At 39.9% G+C, this 22,963-nt stretch overlaps 1 protein-coding gene across 2 annotated transcripts in view; it reads right to left on the bottom strand.

Annotated features, from left to right (window-relative positions):
• Positions 1-21,694, bottom strand: part of STK26 (serine/threonine kinase 26) — a 63,516-nt gene extending 41,822 nt beyond the window's left edge. The window contains exons 1-2 of one of the 2 annotated variants that reach the window (XM_029240339.1): positions 21,488-21,641; positions 21,235-21,385 (exon numbers count right to left, since the gene is read on the bottom strand). In XM_029240339.1, coding sequence (XP_029096172.1) covers positions 21,235-21,276 — 42 coding nt within the window. In that variant the 5' untranslated portion in view covers positions 21,277-21,385; positions 21,488-21,641. Of the gene's footprint in view, positions 1-21,234 lie in introns of both variants that reach the window. The other variant, XM_029240338.1, reaches the window with a different exon arrangement.
• Between the last annotated feature and the right edge of the window lie 1,269 nt (positions 21,695-22,963).

The following is a 22,963-nucleotide window of genomic DNA, read 5'->3' as shown; positions in this document are numbered from 1 at the left end:
CCTAAGTTGCATTCTTCTTTTTACCCAACCTCAGATCAGAGGAAAAGAACAATGAAGTAAGCAGGACACATTCTGGGATGTGAAGAATGCAATTCTTTACATAAGTTTGCAGGACAGTCCAATGTACAATCTGGTAAAGAAGAATGAAACATTTCTTTGATTCTATTGTCACTTTACCACATGCCACATTTTTCTCAACAAAGCTGAACTACAGAAAGACTGAGAAGAAATTTAATTATAGCTTCCTCCATCTTAGAAATCCTCAAGCAAGAAACAAAGTCATAACAGGCAGCACTTTTATTAGCTCCATTTCCCAGATCTTTAAATTCCTAGTATTTTAATTGAGAGTAGAAATGTCAGATTATTTTGTTCAGCCAGGTAAATCACCTTTGGATCTAAGACCTCTTAAATTAAAGGAAATAACTAATTTTGTCTTTTTGACTAACTCTCTGGGAGCTGAAGTTCCCTTAAACCTTTAATTATATCCATAGGTAAAGGGAAGGAAACATCCTGCAAACAATCACATTCTTCTTTCAATAACCAAAAGTCAAGGCTATCATCACAATAAATGCTGGACGCAGATTCCATTGCATCATTTAGCTCATTTCTCTCTGACCTCACAGCCATTCCAAAGGAAAAAAGGAGATCTGGTTTCTTATAAGTATTACAGAGGTAAACAGCAGAGAGGTCAGGCAAAATTGGCATAATTTTGCTTATCCCAGAAATTACATGAAATCAGCGATTAAATGTCGGCTTCACCATCTGTATAATGAGGGAGAGAGGTGGGCTCAGGGAACTGTTAAGTCCCTTACTGTTCTGACACTGTCAATTAGTGAAGCATTAGAAGCCAAATCCCTTTGTTCCCCTCCTTCTATCACTAGCAGTTGCCAACTCTAGTTTTGAAGCAATCATTAAGGTAAGGGATGAACTGGCATTGGCCACATGGCCAACTCTACAGTGGTATACAATGGCTCAAATGAAAAGTATATACTATCCCATTGTTCCAGTAAGAAATTCAGAATTAGAGTAGGCTGCATTCAAGTTCCAACTCTCTGATACTATAATGAAGCAGGCTCAGAAGCCAAGGATGGATGGATAAAGAGTAGCAGAGTGAACTACAATCCAGACTGACCTCTGGCCCCTCACACTGGCCATGGCCCATTATACATGAGTGACTGCTCCAAGGAAGACAAGGGGAGCCAGGAGTTCAGCTCATACAGGACCTAAGGTTATATTCGTCTTCCTCTTCTTTTAATTGTAAATTCATTCAGAAAGTAAAGTGGCATGCAGAAACTAATGCAGTTATATTTGCCCATATACAGAACTAGAACATCCAACAAAACTAAAGGACCAAAGGGAAAATTTCAGGGATATCTTACCATATCTCAAACCCAATGCTTCAGTAAGTAGTAGCTTAGACGTACAAACAAATGCAATGTTCCATTGGGGCACAATTCTACTTTCTTATGTTTGAGCCTTTAGGCCATGCCATTTTCGCAGTCAACAACACCCTACGTCTCCTCTGGAAATCCGCATCTCTAATTAAAACAAACAAACAAAAAACCACCTTCCGAACTCCCCAGGGGAACCTGATCACCCAAACAAATTCAATTGTTTCACCCTCTGCCCTCCCACAGCCCTTTGCTTGCACGCATTTCATTATTTTTGCATTCTCTTTCATTGCCATGACTTTTCTATTGCTATTTTCTAATGAGTAGGCTCATTGAGGTTGGGGCTCTATCTCACTAAGCACCAGGTACCCTCACAGCACCCAGTACAGTACTTCGTATACTGTGGCTCTTGAATGTTTTTAGGGTGCTTACCTGGGGGCCCTCCTAAGATGAAATCTTTGGCATGAGGTTATCCTTCCATTTGCAATTTGAATTGACTTTCAGTACAAGGAAGATTACATTCAATAAACTGAAGGATGTTAAAATAGATATGAGATTCTAAGTCAATCCCTACTCTCACATGTGATTGACATAATAAAAACTTTCCAAAGTGACAACTTTGAGTTTTTTCCTTTCTACTGGGGAGCTCTTTGGGGTTGCAAAACAGCAATTCTTTTTTTTTTTTTTACATCTTTATTGGAGTATAATTGCTTTACAATGGTGTGTTAGTTTCTGCTTTATAACAAAGTGAATCAGTTATACATATACATATGTTCCCACTCTCCTCCCTCTTGCATCTCCCTCCCTTCCACCCTCCCTATCCCACCCATCCAGGTGGTCACAAAGCACCAAGCTGATCTCCCTGTGCTATGCAGCTGCTTCCCACTAGCTACCTATTTTATGCAAAACAGCAATTCTTGAAATAATATGGAGCTATACTCTAAGGAGAGTTGGTAGGAACCATACACACAAGGATGCACCTCAGTGGCATATGGAAATCTGATTCTGGAAGCACATCTGTAATCACTATTAAACAGAGCCACATGACTACTGTATGTCCTAGAGAGTCTCGCATGATGTCATACATTAATGCAAAGATTAGAGGCCTCAAAGAGCTACAGTCTGTGTATCACTCTGCCGAACATTTCTTTTAATTTAGTTGGGCTGAACACATATAGAAATGCACAATTCAATCAAGGATCAGGTTTAACCATAAACATTAAGGTTAAAGTTAAAGGGATTTTTACTGACTAGACAGGATATTGTATAAATATGGCTTGGGATTGATAACAAGCTCTAACTATAAAATACTCATTTGGAAAGGAAGACAAGGCTATACAATGAGAGGAAGACAAAGATTCTGCTAATATATAAATGATAAAACAGGCCATTATTTAATCAAACCCACACAGGGCACTTTAACATGATGGACACTGAGAGCCTCATTTTATGCTATCCATACTAGAGGCAAAATTAAAGGATGTCATTCTAGCACTTTCAGAAATAAACACCTTTGGATAGAACCTAAGGCAGAGGCCCCTTATAGCAAATATCAAACTATCATGGATAATGCTATAATGAATCTTCAACACACTTATTAAAATGCATTGAATTAAAACAAAATTGATTTGCTCACTATCTTCCTTCTCGATGTGGAACTCCAATTAAAATCAATAGGTTTGAAACTTGTAAGCACAGCACTAAATTATTAACACCATGAGTTCTTTTAGAAAATTAACACTGAAAAAGTGGAATTTTACATAGACTTACCTTTTCATTCTTCATGAGAAAGTGGTTGCAGTATAATTTCCTTCCAACATTTCCCTCTTTAATCAAATCTATACTTTGAACGAATTTAATCAAATAGTATTTGCAAGGAGTTACCCAATGGAATCTTAGGACTAAGGAAATTTATCTCTTGGGTCCTGCTGGCTTTAACATTCATTGATCCCAAGAAAATGATACCGATGGCATGATGTGTCAATAGCAAAAATTTTAATCTTGGCCAGCCCTAATAATGGAGCAGAGAGATTATAGAATGCTCTGAAAGAATGTTCCCTAATTTCTCAACAATCCATTTCCCACTTTTCATTTCCCCAAGGTGAAAAATATCATCACAATGTGTGTTTATGTGTGTGTATGGGTGCACGGCTAAAAGAATAATGTTTATTATTTTTTATGACCTATCTACTTCTTTAAAAGAATTGGAGCAGTGCATTAATAAATAGGAATGCACTCAGAAATGAAGTAAAGTGGGATGTGTATGTGTAACTGTTGTACCTGAAAACCTAAGCTAAGAAGAACTACTACAAGGGAGCATAAAGTAGTTCTGTGCCCCGCACCATGATACACTCAACATATATGAGAAATTAGCTCACATCAACAAATTTGTTACATTAACAAAACAGGGTCTGGATTTCAACATCCTCACTGATAAGGATTTTATCATCAGTATTCCCTTTCCTTTGCACAGGGAGTACCAGTTCATTTGAAAAAAAAAGTCCTAAATATTGCCATATTTCCAGTTTCCCATAGAATTTCAGCTTAGAGAACTCTTCTTCTTTTTATTATAAATTAATCTCTGCCTAGAGTTCATCAGCTTTTCCTGAACTAAAGTTTCTCAAACCCATCTCCATCCTACCCTACACCCCACTGTCAATAACATTTGTGAATGTTCTAATCCCTATCCCTAAAGGTACAGATTCATCAGTTTTTAATCCCCATTGATCTGTGCTGACATTGCTGAAATCTATTTATGTCACCAAAGCACAATAGTAGAAAAATAAATTTTCAAATAAAGGGGAAAATGCTACTGAAATTATGAGATACCTACTAATATGAGTTGAATTTTTTAATTTTTAAGGAATACCATTATAAACATAAGGCTGTTTACATATTCTCCATAAAACCATGGCTAAGGTAATATATTTTAGTAGTTGGAATAGATGGTCCTGTTCACTTTGCAATCAACTTAACGAAACTGTAATTCTCCAATAAGGATAATCAACATCCAGTACCAAATTTGAATACATGTACAAAATCTGATTTTGTCCTCCAAAAAATATGCTATACAATCTGTTTAGAAACTTTAAAGGACCATAGGATTTTAGAACTGGAAGTGTTCTTTATAAAATACTTGGCGGTTTTGATTTTATAATGAGTGATTTCTAGCTGGGGATGGGGTGGGGGGGCAATGACAAACAAGTAACCTCAGGATGCAGACAAATGGCAAAGTTCCTTAATTAGTTTTCGAACTGCCATAGCGAAAATAATCTTGATGAGCAATTCAAAGTAATTAGAATGCTTTGAACAGTATGCTACCCAAAAAGATCTGTGATCTACAACTTGAGCTGACTGGTACCCTATCATTTTACAGCCCTAACCAGAGATAAAGTACCATTCACCAAACAAATCTTTATGGCCCTCTGCAAAAGGACCCACAGAAGATTTTGAAAAACACAACCTTAGAAGTCCATTTGTCTTTTCTTGTCTTGCCTAATTTCATTCCCTTCCTTTCTTTCCCTTCTTCCCACCCAGTCTTAAAGCCAGCTCAGCCATCCAGTGATGCCTTTCCTGACCATCTCAGAAGCCTCACTTGACTCATCCATCCTAGGAATTTCTGATCAGGTTAGTAGGGAGCCACTGAAAGCTTTTAGCAGATGAGTGAAAAAATAAAGTCTGTGTTTCAGGTAATTTCATTATTTCTGCACATTGCCTTGGAAAGTTGTCAGCACAACTTTCCAAGTGTATTTAGTGACAGAGGCCAGAATGGCATGATAAAAGAAGGGATGATGTCTGACATTTCCCAAGAAAAAAGCACTGCTAGAACTTCATGATTAACTAAATATGGAGATAAAGGAAATCAGCAGCAAATTACAAATAATGCCTGCTGGTCTTTTTCTCCCTTGACAATTTTGTGATTGACCAATATATGTTTTATGGCTGATGGCACCTCTCCTACTAAATCAAGTAGTTAAGTGGCATTTGGTAGAGCCTAATTACTTCATATGCTATGATCAGATAATTTTAATGCAGTTTTGATTAAGTACTATTCTCCTTACTGCTGACAAGGTACCTGAGATGTTAATTGTAGGGTGAAGACACTTATTCAGTACAAGGAAGAAACAAATGTGATTATATCTGATGCCTAATTCTCTCTATTCACTTTCCTTCTCTAATAGATATAGCTCCTTAATTTAAAATAGTGATAAAAGCAATCAATGCCCTCCCTCACAGTCCTATAAAATTCAGTCACTTTCATTTTTTTGCTATAGAAACTAAGAAAAATATTAAAATATATTTGTATATACATACACATAATTTATCGTTCATTTTCTGTTACCAACAGAACTTTCTATATCACTCAACCGTTAAAATTTTTATCTAGAAAACAAATAAAAATGTATTTCCCTATTAACTATGATCTGGAGTCTTTCCTTGAATTAAGCATTACAATAATGGGACCAATATACAAGTCAGTTACCTCAAAAAGAGAAACTTTCCTATTATCTTACTGTATACCTAATCCCAGAGGAAATACTATATAATGCTTCCTTTTTTTAGATCAGCAATTCTCAATGAGGTTCCATGCCCTAAGACAGGGGCTTGGCAAACTTTTTCTGTAAAGGGCCACGTAGTCAATGTCTTAAAGGCTTTGTGGGCCAGGTAACAGTCTCTGGTCTCTGTCATATATTCTTTTTTAACAACTCTTTAAAATGTAAAAAAAAAATTTTTTTTTTAGCTTTCAGGCTACACACAGACTGCAGGCAGGATTTGGCCCTTGGCTATAGTTTGCCAACTGATGCTCTAAGGAATCTACTGTGTGTAATAAATAAACTCCTCTCTAGTGCATCTAGAATGGTTTTAGTTGTGTCCTTCTTGGGAGAATTGAGAAAACATTAACTCATACCATTGTCTCTGTTTTGTGGTGCAGAATGACAATTGCAATTGAGAAAGGCTGCATTAGATTAACAAAGCTCCAAAAACACTACTGGAAGAAGGTGATCATTATTATTTTTAAAAAATACAGGCATTCAAAAATATTTACAAGGGAGAGGGGAAAATGCAAAATTTCAAGGAAACTTCCTTTTGTACAAAACATAAGCCAAACATTACAGCCTTACTACCTCTTAGTAGAAAATTAATTACACATAGTAGAAAAGTAATTACACATTAATTGCCTCAGGAGAAAATTAATTACATCCAATTCAAAATTTGCTTGGAATGAATACATGATCTCTTATCTTTTATAAATAATAGCCTAGGTCCAGACTCCTGAGCAGAATCCCCAAAGCTCACAGTTTTACATTTGAGGAGATGTGTGCAGGCATTATTTCACAGTATAAAGGAAGAGAATACACTACATTCTTCATTCTAGTAATTAGGAGAAGACAATTTAGTGTCCTACTAGGAAAAAAGATAAATTCTCAAACTTTGGAATCACTCGGCCATATTAAATAAGAATATTCTTTTACAATATATGGATCATCTTTTGAGTTAAAGGGGTTTTTAAAAAATCATCTAAAACTGTGCTTTATCTTTCAATCAGGATCATACTTACACTATGACTGCACGACACACTGCCATTAAAGAATAACACACAAGAGTAATCAAATTAAATTGCTTTGGGTTATACAGATTGACTCTCCCCAAAAACCCAGGCACGTGGATGGACAATGGGAGAAAGCTGTCTCTATCCTGGAAAGTGGGGAGGGGGCTGCAATCCCTGGGCAAAATACAATGTTGTTGTTGGTTTTTTCCAAGTATGAAGACATTTATACCTTTTAAACTATTGGAAAGTTAAAAGCCAACAATAGAATAATATAGTATTTGGTATCCATAAGTCTTCTTAGAAAAAAATAATTGGACTACAAACTTCTCTAGAATTCTTCTCCCAGCCAAGACATAAATCAAGTGGTGCTAAAAAGTGTGATTAAGCAAACTTATTTAAAAGTAAATCTGAGATGCTACACAGCCTTGAAATGCTCCAAAAAACTGTTTTAATCATTCCCTGAGGGAGAATTTTAAGGCCAGAACCTACTGGAAAAGTAACAATCATATTAATTCCAGTCATTTGGAAGAAAGATTTCTTCTCTTTAGCCTCCCCTTCCCCATCCCCAAATAACAGTCCAAATTAGTCAGATATAATCCAGTGATAATCTGGCACTTTTCCTTGTTAATGAAAAGTATTCATTTTGCCTACAGAGGGAAAAAAAGGCCACCCAAAATGACTCCAAGTGTCTAGAAACAATTTATTGGTGCAGTACACACGCCACCAAAATTGCACATCGTAAACAGAAAAGCAGCTGAAATCACCATCCCTATGATGTCAGCTCTTCCCCCTGATCTTTCACAAGCTTTCTCCCAACCACAAAAGACTCTTTACATTTTCTTGCCATAACAAGTCGATTACGTAAATGTAACTTTTATCACAGAAGTCATAAGCAACAAGAAAGAAATGAATTACTATTACCTCCCCAATTTCCTTTTCTGTTAGCTTTTTCTCCTCTCTGCAGAAAGTAGAGAAATTTCCCATTCTAAAAAATATAGAGAGAATTCTCAATCTTTAAAGCAAAAGACTACTTTTTCCCTTCCTAGGAAATACTGTCTTTCTCTTCTTCCAGTGTCCAACACCTTTTCCCTCACCTATATTTTCTGTCTGCTCATGAGCAGCAGAAATCCTCTGGTATTATGAAATTCTACCTTCCCAAAGCACGGTTTACACTGCAGCCTCCAAAACGATGCCTGAACCTCAGCACATAGAAGAGCCATAGCAACAGCGGTGATAGTTTTTTTTCACTTGCTATTACCAGAAATCACAGTCCGAAAAGACGACGATGGAGGTGTCACCTATGCTAAAACCTGATTCACTATTTAACTAGTTAAATCCCACGTTTTCATTTTATGTACCCTTTGGGAAGCCTGTGACAGAGTAAAAAAAAGATCTTTCAGTGACAGTCACCATTTTTCATGAAGAGATAAATAGTTAAAAAAAAAAAGCAGCTCTCCTGTATGAGATTTTGTTTGCCACTAAAACAGAATCCAATGCCGTAACCCCCTCCATTCCCTATCACCTTAGAATCCAGTGTAAAGTACCGATAACAATTTTAGCTTCAAAATAAGAGCTTAGACAATGATCACAAGTTTCTGTTAACCAGAAGTCATTTGTATACTACTCACATGCCTCTGATTTTACTAATAGGTAAACAGATTTATATCTATCAAAAGCAGTTCCTTTGATGCAATGATTCTCTGTAAGACTATTCTATGGGAGAAATTAAGCAGAGAATTGAGAATCTTAATATAATCCTACGTAATGTTCAATCCAATTCTAATTCACTAAAACAGCTTAACACTGGTACTGAATTTCATTAAAAGTTGTTTTCCATGACCTGTTTCCTGTATGGAATAGACTGCTGTGAGTCCAATTTCTTTAAGGATAGTAATAGTTTAAATATTAAAGACAGAAAAAGGAACTAGTGGTGATAAAACTGCAACATGTAAAATCCTGATAACACTGTTATGTATTTAGTCATAGGTACATATATGCATATGTATTTACCTTTTATAAATACATATTTAAAGATTTTTATAAATCTTTTTAAAGGTGGTAAAGAACTCTATATATTTACTATATAATAAAAATATTTAGCAAATCCATGGATACCATAATTTTTACTGAGTACATAATTTTTACATCAGTTTTACTGAATTCCTTTTATATGCAGACCTTCTTTTTTTTTTTTTTTTTTTTTTGGCGGTACGTGGGCCTCTCACTGTTGTGGCCTCTCCTGTTGTGGAGCACAGGCTCCGGACGCGCAGGCTCAGCGGCCATGGCTCACGGGCCCAGCCGCTCCGCGGCATGTGGGATCTTCCTGGACCGGGGCACGAACCCGTGTCCCCTACATCGGCAGGCGGACTCTCAACAACTGCGCCACCAGGGAAGCCCTGCAGACCTTCTTAAATGACATTACCAAATCATCATTTTCTGCTTCATCCTATCTTTCACCCATTTTTATTTTGACAATGCACTTTTCTACTTTTTAAAATAGTTATGTCTAAATTTGGTACAGCTGACTAAAAACTACTGGCCAATGTTGAGCCTCATTTTCTTGAATAGATCAACAGTGTTTTCAAACACAAAATATACTTCATGTACAATATACATTTCATGTGCATATACACACAGCCCCCATCAATTTTCCCCAATGAAAACTTAATTTACCGTCCAAAATAATGAAAAATGGGTCACAAAAGTAATTAAGTATCCTGGAAAAGAGACAGCTACCCCAAAAGAGGTGAGAGGTATAAGGTAAACATATCAGAATTTTACACCCAAACAAATTGTATTGCCTAAAGGGGGAGAAAGTCCCCTAGGTACTCAAGGAACTTATTTTAATGGTAATTAAACATCACCTAAAATGTGTTTAGAGGTACATTTCTACACATGTTTTTGAACATCCTCACTGGTGGCACATCTTCGATTCTGAAGGATAATTTCGGTTTTGTTAGCTGTGTGTTCATTTTAGAAATTGAAAAGTGACTTAGGTCCAAGGCTGGTGAATGAAGTGGGGAATCAAGTTTGCTCACATTGTTTGGTGTTGGCAAACTCATTAAGTAGGCCCATTTGCTTCTCTTATTTTCAGTTCTAATCCTTTGTTTAAACTGAGCTCTGAGCTTTCCTACATGGCACCTGTTGGCAAATGGTAATATATTAATCTGACAGGTATAGAGAATATTTTAGAGAGCAGAAGCTGGAGTCAGAAAGGCCATTTAGGAAGTGGTTTGATATTTCCTTAATGATTCAGAAGTAACTTCCTCTCCCCTCCAAGAATTTCCATATGTAAACACAAGGTGGCTTTGGAATATGATAACTTTGAATGGGTATTTTTGACATAATAGCAGCTCAGAGTTATTACATCCGGGTTTTGTTGGTGGGGGGGAATACAGAGTGAGGGAAAGGGATTCTGTACAACAAAATTGATGAGATGTATCAAAATTGGAAAAAGTCTTTAAAATGTCTATCTTTGGGGTAAATGGTGCCACTTACTGGCATTTAGGAAATTGGCATTTTATTTCACTTTAGTCAAACTGCATTTTCACAAGTATAAGCATAAATAGATTTCATGTTCTTAATAAAAGTGTTTGCATTTGAAGAGCATTTACTGAGCTGTCAAACCTACCTGGATCAAGGAGCACAGAAGTGGTGGGTGACGGCGAGATTTTGGAAGCTACAAAACTTAATACAAAATTGAGTTCAGCTTCTTGGAAGGATGATTGAAAATCATGTTATTTTGATTTCTCACAATTTCATCTACTATGTCTCTCCATGTAGGACCTCCCATCTCCATCTTCACTCCTGAACAAACCTGTTACTAATTGCTTCTGCTTGGTTGTGTGGCCAGTGCTTCAAATTCAAGTTTTAAAAATAAACCCATTTTCTCCCAAACTCAACCATATCTTTGAGTCTTTACTCTCCCATCATGTTTTTGCCCTTCCCATATCCAATTAGTCACCAAGGTCTGTCAAGTCTTCCTTACATGGTGCTCAGAGTGGTCCCCAGACCAACGGAGCAGCTGGGAACTCATTAGAAATGCAAATTCACGGACACTGCAGACCTACTTGAATCAGAAACTCTGGAGGCAACCTAAATGTCCATCGACAGATGAATGGATAAAGAAGATGTGGCACATATATACAATGGAATATTACTCAGCCATAAAAAGAAACAAAACTGAGTTATTTGTAGTAAGATGGATGGACCTAGAGTCTGTCATACAGAGTGAAGTAAGTCAGAAAGAGAAAAACAAATACCATATGCCAACACATATACATGAAATCTAAAAGAAAAAAAAAGGTTCTGATGAACCTAGAGGCAGGACAGGAATAAAGATGCAAACGTAGAGAATGGACTTGAGGACATGGGGAGGGGGAAGGGTTAGATGGGACGAAGTGAGAGAGTGGCATGGACATACATACACTACCAAATGTAGAATAGACAGTTAGTGGGAAGCAGCTGCACAGCACAGGGAGATCTGCTCGGTGCTTTGTGACCACCTAGGGGGGTGGGATAGGGAGGGTGGGAGGGAGACGCAAGAGGGAGGAGATATGGGGATATATGCATACATGTAGCTGATTCACTTTGTTATACAGCAGAAACTGACACAACATTGTGAAGCAATTATACTACAATAAAGATGTTTAAAGAAAAAAAGGAAAAGAAAAAAAGAAACTCTGGAGATGAGGCCTGGCAATCTGTGTTTTAACAAACCCTCCAGGTGGTTCTGATACATGCTCAAGCTTGACCATCACTGCCCTAGATCACACCCTTAACAGCTAAAGCCTGGGCTATTACAACATCCACTTATTATATCTAGCCTTTCCCTCTCCAACCCAGCCTGTTAGGTTGGAAGCCTAATGTAATCTTCCAAAAACAGACAACGAGCCATTGCTTTCATCAGTTCACTTTCTTGATTAAAAAACAACAACAGAAACAACAACAACAACAACTTGCTGTAGACTGAGTTAAAAATAACTGTCTCAGTCTGGCATTCAAGGCCTTTCATAATTTGGTCCTAACGTAGTTCATGGCAACAAGCACCTACCTCACACCTCTGTTATGGAAGGAACCTTGTGTGTGTCCCTTTATGCCTTTTCTCCTGCCTGTCTCCCACTCTCCTTTAAGGGTCTGTTCAGGGATGCCCTGCCTAGAAGCAAGGTAGTGCAGTGACAAAAGCACAAGTGCCTAGCATAAAGGCATTCTATAAATGATAATTCCCTTCCTTAGTCTGATGTTCCTTGGAATGCTACTACGTCAGTTTCTATCACATTTGGGATTCATTACTATTGCTCTGCATTGTTAGATGCCTAAATGTGTAGATGTCTAATCTCTTCAGTTTCAGTATAAACTTCTTGAGGTCAGGGACTCCTTTATACTTTTTGTATCTCAAAGATAGGTATCAAGCACTATGTCCTACACAATGTGGGTCTTCCAAACTTTGCTGCTAATAATTTTCTAGCTTAAATCACACCTAGTTGTTTCATGAAGACTAAGCGTGTAAAGACATTAAACCTGGATCACCAGCGTCCAACTTGTGAAAGTCTAATATATTACCATTAACTGACAGGCACATAGGAAGGCTCAGAGCAAAGTTCAAACAAAGGATTTGAAATAAAACTAGAGAAGCAAACAGGACCCTAATTAATGAGCTTGCTAACTGTTCTTCCCATGGGGTCGGTAGCACTTAAAAAGCATACGTTTGAAATATGCTCCTTTCCCTGAGGCTGCTAGACACACTGACTGTAGTCTCCTTAACCACAAGAGGTCAAAGTTCTATTTTCTATCCCTATACTTAGTAGCATGTGTGCATGCTTTGCTGATTGGTTTCTTTTATGCTTCTACTTAAAGTTAAGGCAGGCAGCAGGAAATTGAGACCAGGGAGGCCAGAAACTTTCCCAGCTCTAGGGGGCAACAATAATGATGAACCTAGCTCTGGGAAGAAATTATGACTTCATGGTTTCTACTGGCTCAGCTGCCCCAAATTTTCTTGCATTAATAACAACTTATGCCCCACTTGATTATCTATGTTGCCCATCCCTTCCCCATCACCCACTGCTATGTTATTTATACTATACTGCAGCAAGCAGTTAAATCCTAGCTTAATATAACATACTGTAAAGTGATATGTCCCAAAGCCAATGGCTTAATGGAAAGCCGGGGGAGGGGGATAAAAAGGCACTAACAGAGCAACTCAAAAATGCATTTTCAAAGAAAAATCTGGATGCGTCTAAATGTCCTTGAAGTCTTTACTCCACCTGCCAAAAATTCACTCCTAGGATTGTGTTACTAGGCACTATTGAAATCTGGTAGAGTAATTCACTAGTGTGCTTAGAAATTCCCTAACATATCTAGTATGGTATGGATTTCAAATCCAGTAAAAACTTCATTAAGTTGATACTGGGAAGCTATTTCTATAATTCAAAGCAACTGTTATTCTTCAGCTAGACACTCTATTGTTCTGTAATAAACAAATTGAAAAATTCAATGATAGTTGATTTGAGCCCTACTTTTTTCAGTCCTTTACATTTTAAATTGATAGGGTTTTACAGATTTCTTTTCCTCACTTTTTTATAAAACAGGTGAAAGGGGAAGAGGGGAAAAAATACCACTACGAACACACGATCTCTGTTACAAGGATCTTAAAGAAAGGTTGAGAAGTTTTTTTCTGTAAACATTTTTCATGAGAAAAAGATAAAAACACAATGCCTTGGATTTCCTCAGCAGCACATTCTTGAAGGTACTTGATCAAAAAGGAGGAGAGTGGACATTTTAAAAAAGATAATTAGAATATTTTTTAACTCTTACACCTAAGCTGTCTATAGTTTTGTTTACTCTAGTCCCCAGGAAGTATGAACCACAATTTTGTTCATATTTTGCTAGAATATCCAAAGCTGTCGTACCAATGGCTAATCCAATATTTTAGGACACGAATCATTCTAATCCATGATCGTATGATAAACGAAGGAAAAGAAAGGCCAGCGGGCTGCTGTCAGAAGTATGCTGGAACAAGTCCAGAAAAGGCTGAGGGAGAGTATAGCTCTATCCCCAGTAAGGTAAATGCTGGTGAGAGGTAATGGGGAGAGACAAGCAGGAATAGAGGAGAAGGATGGGATCTGCTCTGCACTAGGTTTCCTGGTTTCTCTGAATGTGCATTTCAGAAGATCTGCTTGAAATATATGGGATTTGGGGGAGGGACAACAAAGAGGATGATGGGTAGAGTTGGCCAGCAATATGCTCTTCTGTTTTTAAATATAAATTTGAAGTCATTTTCCTATTGGAGAACTCTTCCTATTTCATAGGATTGTTGAGAGGAATTAGTTAATATCTTATTTAAATGTTTGCTTTCTGTGGTCCCTACCATATAACACCTTGGTCTAAAGTGGCAGATGACCAAATGAGAAATGTACATAAGATGGAGTGAAAATTTTAGCTGTTCATATTTTATTGATTTTTGTTCTTTCAAAAATGAGTTACCTCATGGCATTCCTCCAGAGACATTGTTTTATATGTACCTGTGGTAGAAATTCTTTGGGTCTTAACTACAAGAAATGAAAAGGAGTTTGTTGCATCACACCTAATAATAGTGTTAGTTTTTGTTCTCCTAACTCTGCTTTCTAGCAACAAATGAGTAAAACCACGAGTCTTTCAAAAGATACAATTCATTCAAAAATTATCACCAAGCAGTTTGAAATTCTACTATTATATTTCTTTTTAAAAGGCATTACTTCCTGTAACATGTGAACATCCATGGGAGAGGTCACATGGTGAGCCATTAATCAAAAACACCTTAATATCAGTGAAATGTATCAGATTCTTTCTAATGTGATGGCTGGGACAGAGAAGTAAAGAAGTTTCTTTTATTTATTTGTTTGTATATTTGGGGGATGGGGGAACAAAGGGAAGGAACAAGAGGTTATTTCTCCCAAAGCCATAAATTTGTCTGAAATCAGCCCTAGTTACTAGGAAAGCAATGAGGGCTCCTTTTTCTCTCAAAGGTCTTGCAAGATGAGAATGAGAGCTTCAGTGTGTGGACAGCTGATTAGTTACAAGTATATTTTGTTAGACCTATTACATGTAATACATTAAAATCATTTTACTAAGTATAAAATCTCTACATTGTACACACATAAATTAGCCTTCATGAGCTAGAAGAATTCAAGCATTACACAATATATTTACAGAAACAATGGAAAAAAGTCAGAAAAGTCTAGTCTATATGTACTGCACTCACTAGCCTACACTTTTACATATAATTCATACCTAACGGTATAAATAAAAGTAAGATACATGGTCCCTGCGTTCAAGAAATTTACAACCTAGTTTGGGAGACAAGTATAACATATATAATTAGGGAAAATCTAAGGCAGTATATAAATCAAGGACCGGACTGTCTGCTACTGACAAGGGATATAACAGGTGCTTGGAAATGGGAGTGATTTCCGTAGCCTGGAACACTCAGAAAGTTCATAGGGAAAGCAAGATGGAGACCTTGAAAATCAGGTAGGATTTGGCCAGTCAGTGATTGCTGAATTGCAACTGGCATGGTAGAACAAAAGGGATTTCTTGTTGGGGAGTAGAAATAACTAAGTACAGATCTGTAGAGAGGAGCCAGATAACAGAAAGTCTGGAAAGCTGAGCAGGAGACTTTGGGTCTGGTGGTGGTGGTATGTGTGTGGGTGTTTTGCGGGGGTGGGGAGACTGGATTTCAATAGAAAAACATGGGTTGTCAAGCAGGAGTGAGAGGGGATAATGACAGTGTTTTCATGTGATTAGCCTAGCATTGTTCTGTAGGATGAACTGCCCACATACATCATAACACCTTTGATGAAGGAGTTCAAAATATACTCCACAGATGATAGCTAATTCATCCTAATAGCACCTCACTGAGGCAAAGGAAATGCAGCTTTTATTATTCCCCATTTTGTAGATGATTTGCTCAAGGTCACTGAATAAATGAAAGGCAGAATAAAAAAACACAGTATCACAATGTTCAATGGTTCCTAGGTACCAGCTAAATTATATTCTCTCATTTTCTATAACTCAAGCAAGGGAGGTACATGATGGACATTTGTCCTCATGTGCCATTTTTAGACCCTCATTAGTGTTCAAGGCACATGTCCTACCATGCCCAATTCCTGTTTACTCTCCGTTCAGCCCCCAGCCTGCTAACCCCATACCCTGCAACTACCTCCAACTCTCCCAGCTCACAGTTGTCTTTGATTATTCTGTTTCAGCTGGTCTTCTGCCACTATCATTAGCATATTCAACATCTCTGAATATGCTTCCCACCAACGAGGACAATGGTTTGGCTTTATCTATTAGTGCAAGCATTGCTCTCTACCTCTTTCCACCTCAAATTGCAAAGCTGATCATTCCTTTCAGAAGGCGGAAGGAAGGTAAGAAGCCTACATACTAGATTCTGACACCAAACTGAATTCTTTCTCCAATTTAGGTTTCATGATGAGAGTTAAATTAAGAAGTCCCCCCACCCCAGTTAACTCCTTCCCGATCCTGACACATTTTCTCATCCCTCCATGCTTTTTTTTTTTTTTGCGGTACGCGGGCCTCTCACTGTTGTGGCCTCTCCCGTTGCTCTGGATGCGCAGGCTCAGCAGCCATGGCTCACGAGCCCAGCCGCTCCGCGGCATGTGGGATCTTCCCGGACCGGGGCACGAACCCATGTCCCCTGCATCGGCAGGCAGGCTCTCAACCACTGCGCCACCAGGGAAGCCCCCCGCCGCCATGCATCTTAAGTCACCCTTCCTTTTCTTACAAGCCAACCCTCCACCTATGCTTCCTGCCTCACAAGTGCCCTCACTTCCACATGCTCTCTGGCATTATGACCTTTCCCTCCTTGGTGGCTCCCACCCTTCAGTTTCAAGTAAAGAAACTGGCATATAGTAAATGCTCAGTAAATGTCTGATGAATGACCAGAGCTCCAGATCTATATCTTCAAGTATTTGCTGGACATTTTTAAAAACAGCTTTACTGAGGCATGTTGAGATACAAAAAAATTGTACATATTTAATGTATACGATTTGATGGGTTTGGACATATGTATACACCTTTGAAACCATCACCACAATCAAGATAATAGACATACAGCTCTACATTTTTATTTTGTCATCCCACTGTTACCTCGAACTTCACAAGCCTAGAACAGAAATCATTAATGTTCTGCTGGATCTGGCTCTTCTCCCTGACTTTCCGATTTCTTTTGGATGTACCATAATTGTCCCAGTTGCCCATATTCAACATCACAAAGGCTTCGATTCTTCCTCCTGTAACTAGCTAATTACAAGTCTGGTAATTATATTTTCTACCTCATAGTACTAGGCATAGGGAAGGCAATCAGTCAATGCAAGGTCCATTACATCTGTACAGATATGAATACCTTGTTGAAGTAGTCTCAGTAGATCAAACTGCCTCAAGTCTCTCAATCCTCCAGCTCATCCATTCAACCAATCTTAAGATTTCTCTTCCTATATACAACTTTGTTCATTGAGCCTCCCTTACTTAGAAATGTTTAGTGGCTAGTCTGAAGGCCAAAACCCTTCCCTAGCATTCAAGAACCACCATAATCTGGACGCAGTCAAGTTTTCCAATCTTACCCCCTATTATTTTATCCCACGCTCAAAGATCGTGTGCGTGCACACACTTGCTCAGGGTATTTCCCTGCTTGGAGATGCCCTCCCCAATATGGATCCTAAAAATCCTTTGGGGGCAAGCCTTCAACTCTTCCAGTCAGCAACTTCTATTATAGAGTAAGTATCACAGATTTTGCATTATTTGATATTTCATGTGCTAGATTTATCTCCCCAACAACATTTTAAGATCTTTAAGGGCAGACATCATGTAGTATACTTCTGTATCCTTCCCAGAACCCAGTAACTAGGTTCACCAATGCAAGGCAATGTTTTCCAACTCTTAGATAAAAGTCTCCAATAAAGTGTTCATTAATCCTTAAACTTCATTTCCATCTCACATCTCAAATAACTACCATTTACAAACTGTACCACCCTGATCACATTTAAAGATACATGAAGACTAATGTTTAAATTCTTTAGCAGGAAGTTTAAAAAATTCTTTCACAAAAGGCATAACACAAAGCATAACATAATAATACTTAGTACTCTAATTCAACATTTAGCCTTATTCTCCCACCCACATTTTATGAAAGATTTAACACCCAATTTAGAACACTTGTCTTCATAAATACTAATGCAGGTTCTAAGGGGAAATATCTTAAACTTAAGTATGATTTACAACTGAGAACTTCAAAGAAAAAACATGTTTTAAATCATTAAAGAGTAAATATTTGAGTGGAAAGAAACAGGTTTATTGGCTTATTTTTTTAAGTTGTGCTTTAAATATTTTTCAAGAGTTTAGCTCCTGGTATGGAAAATTAGTTATATACTAGAGAAGTAAGCACAAATTAAGTACCAAAAAAATTCATACCCTCCACATTTGGTGTAATATGGCAAAAGTTCATTACCACAATATTAAGAAATATTAACAATATGAGTCTGAATAACTAATTCACAAGGAAGGGTTTGAACTGGACCAAATCCTGGGTTTTCTTTCATCACTCCAAGTTTCTTTTCTATTTTAAACTAGTGGCAACAGAAATTTCTTTGTTTGAAAGTCAGGAATGCTGGAAGTCTTAAGTGATAGAACAGGTAGCTCGACTTCACGTCTCTCCTCAGGGGGGAGAAAAACACTGTGGATAAAGTAAATTTGTTTTTATTTCTGGAAAAATCATTTTTTTCCATCAATCTTCATAATTCCCTAAAATAAACTGTTAAAAAGTAATAGGCCGGTCAACCACTTCACCCAGATTTGTGGAAATACTATACATGAATTTCAAGAACACATGGCTAACTCACGTTTTCTTACTACTCTATAGGTCTAAAAGTTGCCCCTCTTTCACAAAACTCAAGGAGAATTCTACAAGCTCATGATATATTTCTGCATCTCATCTGCAATATTTTTAAACAAAAGAATAGTCAAAGTAGTCTAGGCTCAAGAGTCGCACTGCATGCCATCAAATTTATTTTTAGGATACTCCACAATTTTAAAAGTGGAAAACTTTTGTGTTGCACCAAATGCGTAAGAACCACATATACAAAGAAAATGGAAATAAGAAGTTAAGAATGTACCATTTCATTCAGACAGAGAAAATGACAAATAAATATTCCTCTCCTCTTTTCTAATATTGAGATGATTGCCCTCCCCAAATCAGGGTAGACAAAGTAATCACAACTTTGGGCAGACATAAAGTGAAAAGCAGAATTTATCATTCAAAATATGTGATTCACATTCTAAACCACCTTAATTAAGATTTTAAAATTCAAGAGATAGGGAACTCAGATAATGAAACAAAGCAGGGAGCCATAATAAATACTGAACAGCAAGCAGTTCCTACACCATATAAATCAAATAAAGACAAATCAAATAAGGACCAGAAACCATATAAATCAAATAAAGTCAAGACAAATGAAATAAAGACCAGAAACCATTTTCTCCTTAGCACACAGAGTTCCACAGAATCACAAACTTGATGAACGGGAGGCACTCAATCTGCTGACGCACGCACGCAGGCAGCGCGTGCACACAATGGAGAGAGAAGTACCGAGACCCTCAGAGACAAACTACACATCCGTAACGTTCTACTCTTCACAGAATGGAAAGGAGAGCACGGTGGGAAAAATTTCGCACTTTCTTCCACATCAGACAGAGCAAAACTGTAGTTAGTAATGCAAATTACTAATTCTCTTGATATAATCAAAGGCAGAACTGAATGAATGGGGTGAGGGGCAGTGGCTGGGGGAAAGAGGGAGGGAAGGAGGGGGGTGGCGTGAGAAGAAGGAAGTTTGAGGCATTTTGTAAAGCTTGAATGGATCAACCTATAAAAAGGCCCTAATATTTCTCATTTCCCTTTTTCTTCCTTTCTTTTTTATTAACTACACAGCGACTTCCTGGGACTCAACCCAGACTTGCCCTATATTTAGCTAAAAGGCCTGGTGCTTAGGAGACACAGGCGTCCTAGGTTAGATATATGTCCGACACAAACGGTCCTTTTGGGGGAAAGTATTTTAAAAATCCCTTTTTTTGTGTGACCATGCATCAAATGTAACCAACTGCTTTTTTAAAAAAATGAATTCCATTAATTAATTAGTAAACTGAGGCCCCAATCCATAGCACTTTGATTTCTACTAGAAACATAAGCTGTTTACTACTCTAAACATTTTTTCTGAACGTAGAAAATGTTTGCTTTCACATTTTTAGAAGGTAATGAGGCTTAAGTGTTTCTAGTCTCTGACCTATTCATAAATAGGTTGTTTAGGCTGTCTAGCAAAGGAAAAAAAATAAAATGTGAACGCTTAAAAGTCAGTAAACTTGGATAACATTTAGTAGATAGCTTGAAATGCACCGATTTAAAAACATAACAGCATAAAAAGTGTGTGGCCATAGCTTATTTCTTCTTCAATAAAATGAAAATATAATGGGAGAGAGCTGGGAAGATGTCGAGTAAAAAGTTGGGTCCCAGGCAAGTAGTCCCTTGTTCAGGACAAAAAGCTTCCTTTAACCGCATTGCAACAGACCTCCTGTGGGAAAGGCAGGGGGCGGGGCGGGGGAGTCATCACCTCCGCTACTCTAACTTAGGACCCTGCATTTCTCACGCCACCCTATGGGCTGGACCAGGTTGGGGGAGCGAGATACAACTTGGCCCTGAAGCAGCAGCACCAAAAGGGGAAAAGAAGTCACCTCGCTCTTTGCTCTACGCATACAGGAAGAGCCCAATTCAAAGCCGCCACCACCGACACCCCGTTGCCTTGCTCCGCCCCAACTTGTGTCGTGTGTGTGTGTGTGTGTGTGTGTGTGTGTGTGTGTGAGGGGGGAGCACCACTTGCGTTTTACCCCACGAATTCCGAGACACCTCCATCTCTCCCAAGTTAAGTGCTCCCACCTCCAACCCCCAACCGCACCACGGTCAGCCGGCGCAGGTGTCTCGCTCCGGGCTATTTTGTGCACCCCCCCTCGCCCCCCAGCATCCCCACCTTGCCGCGCCCCCAGTCCCTCCGCGCCCGGCCGGCGCAGTGCACCACCTAGCTTACACGCCGGGAAACACTGAGAACGCTCTTCCCGGGTCACCTGGCCGGAGCGCCCGGCCCGGCTTCGGGGAAGCCCTGGGCCGCCTCTCGTCGCCCGTGCCCAGCGCGGAGCGCGCCCCCGGCTCCCGGGCAGTCACGTGGACGGCGGGGGAGGCCCGGGCGTCCTCACCTGCATCCCGGGCACTTGGACAGCCACCGGTGAGTGGGCCATGAAGGCGAAAGCAGCTCCGCGCGGCTTCGGCGGCGGTGGCGCCTTGGGCTCCGACTGGCTCCTCCTCCGGGGGTAGGTCGGCGGCCCTCCCAGGCTTTTCGACCCGGGCCTGGAAGGACACATACGAGTGGGGTTACGGGGCGGGTGGCGCGCGCGGCCCGGGGACGGGAGGTGGGCGGTCCGCGGCGCGGCTCCCCGAGACTCAGTCTACCTTTCTGGCGCCGGCCCGCCGCTGTGGCAGCCGCCTCAGCTGCTGCTCCCCCTACTGAACGCTGGGCACCGTGTGTGGCGGTGGCCGGGACCTGGGCTCGAGTGATGCCGCTCGTCTGCTCCTCGCCGCTTTAGGAAGAGGAGGTGGAGGCGCCCCAGCCACCCGCCTGCTCGCCGGGCCGGGAAGGCGGTTGGGGGCGGTTCCGCCGCTGGCCCTGCCTCCGCCCTGCAGCCGGGCGGTGTCAGGAGAGCTAAGGCTCCGCGCAGGGAAGGGGCTCGGCTGGGGTGGTTGGAGCCCGAGAGGAGGGAGGCTTTCCCGGCCCACGGAGAGGAGAACCCGCGGACAGGGGGGCCTGGAACACGGCTCGGCCTGGAGAGAGAAGGGAAGAGTTCGGGTGACCCTCGGGGTCCGAGGGCGTCCCGGACGCGGCCACGTTGCAGGCAGGCGTGCAAGGGCTCGGGCACACGCGGCCTCGCAGAAGTCTTGAGTTGAAACTTGGCGGGTGTTGGAAGTCCTTCTTGACTCCCCGATCTGGTCGAGGGCGGGGACGCAGAGAGCCGCCGAGTCGGTGGACCCCTGCTCTTTCCCCAGCTTCGGGCCGGGCCACTGGGCGGGTCCGTGGCCACTCTCCTCTTTCCGGATTCCCCGCCCCCAGACAGGCTTCAGGTGACTTAGAACTGAGGCTACCCCTACCTATCTCTTGGGCTGTCAGTTGGGGGGTTTGGTGAGGGCGACCAGACTGGGGCTTCTCTTCATCACAAGTTCTGCACATGTAAGAGAGAGGGAAGTTGGAAAACAGATGGTACATCGGCAGAAAAATTAATGAGGAAATAGAGGCATGGGAAATGAGATTGGGTCATTAGATGGGCGTATTACTGAACTCAGCATACATAGCAGTGGTTTTAGCAACTCCCTGCCTCCACCCCATTTGAAGTTTCACTCCAGCAGGGAGACAGGCTCTTTTGAGAATAACCTAACAATAACAACCGCTATAATAATAATAGCAATTATGGTCATCTCATTATGAAGGAACCTTTGAGAACCCACAAGGGGTTGTAATATGTAATACAAGTGCCAGTTTAAAATGAGGATGGAGTTCCCTAACTTGCAGGTTGTTGTAGGTCTGTACCCAACACAGTGTTGGGACTCCGGCAGACAATAAATGTTTCTCTTGTTCCTTTAGAATCTGTCTCAAAAGATAGCAAATTATTGTTATCAATATAGTTATTGTTAATGGGTGCCATTTTCTTTGTGCCAGGGACCACTAACTGCTATATATATGTTACCTTATTAAATCTTTACAAGGATCCCCTGAGGTCACATTGCTTTTCTTCCATTTTGCAGAAATGCAGAAAAAGGCTCAGTGAGGTTAAATAATTTGAGCCAAATATCACATAATTAAGAAGTGGTAGGGCTGGGAATTCAAACCCAAGTCCTTCTAACTTTTAAGGTCTGCTGTCTTAGCAACTGTCAAGT

Source organism: Monodon monoceros, unplaced genomic scaffold (assembly GCF_005190385.1).
Source record: "Monodon monoceros isolate NGI ecotype Baffin Bay Population unplaced genomic scaffold, NGI_Narwhal_1 Super_Scaffold_22, whole genome shotgun sequence".
NCBI classification, from domain to species: domain Eukaryota; kingdom Metazoa; phylum Chordata; class Mammalia; order Artiodactyla; family Monodontidae; genus Monodon; species Monodon monoceros.
Note: the sequence above shows the minus strand (reverse complement) of the source record. Positions and strands in the feature narration are given on the sequence as shown.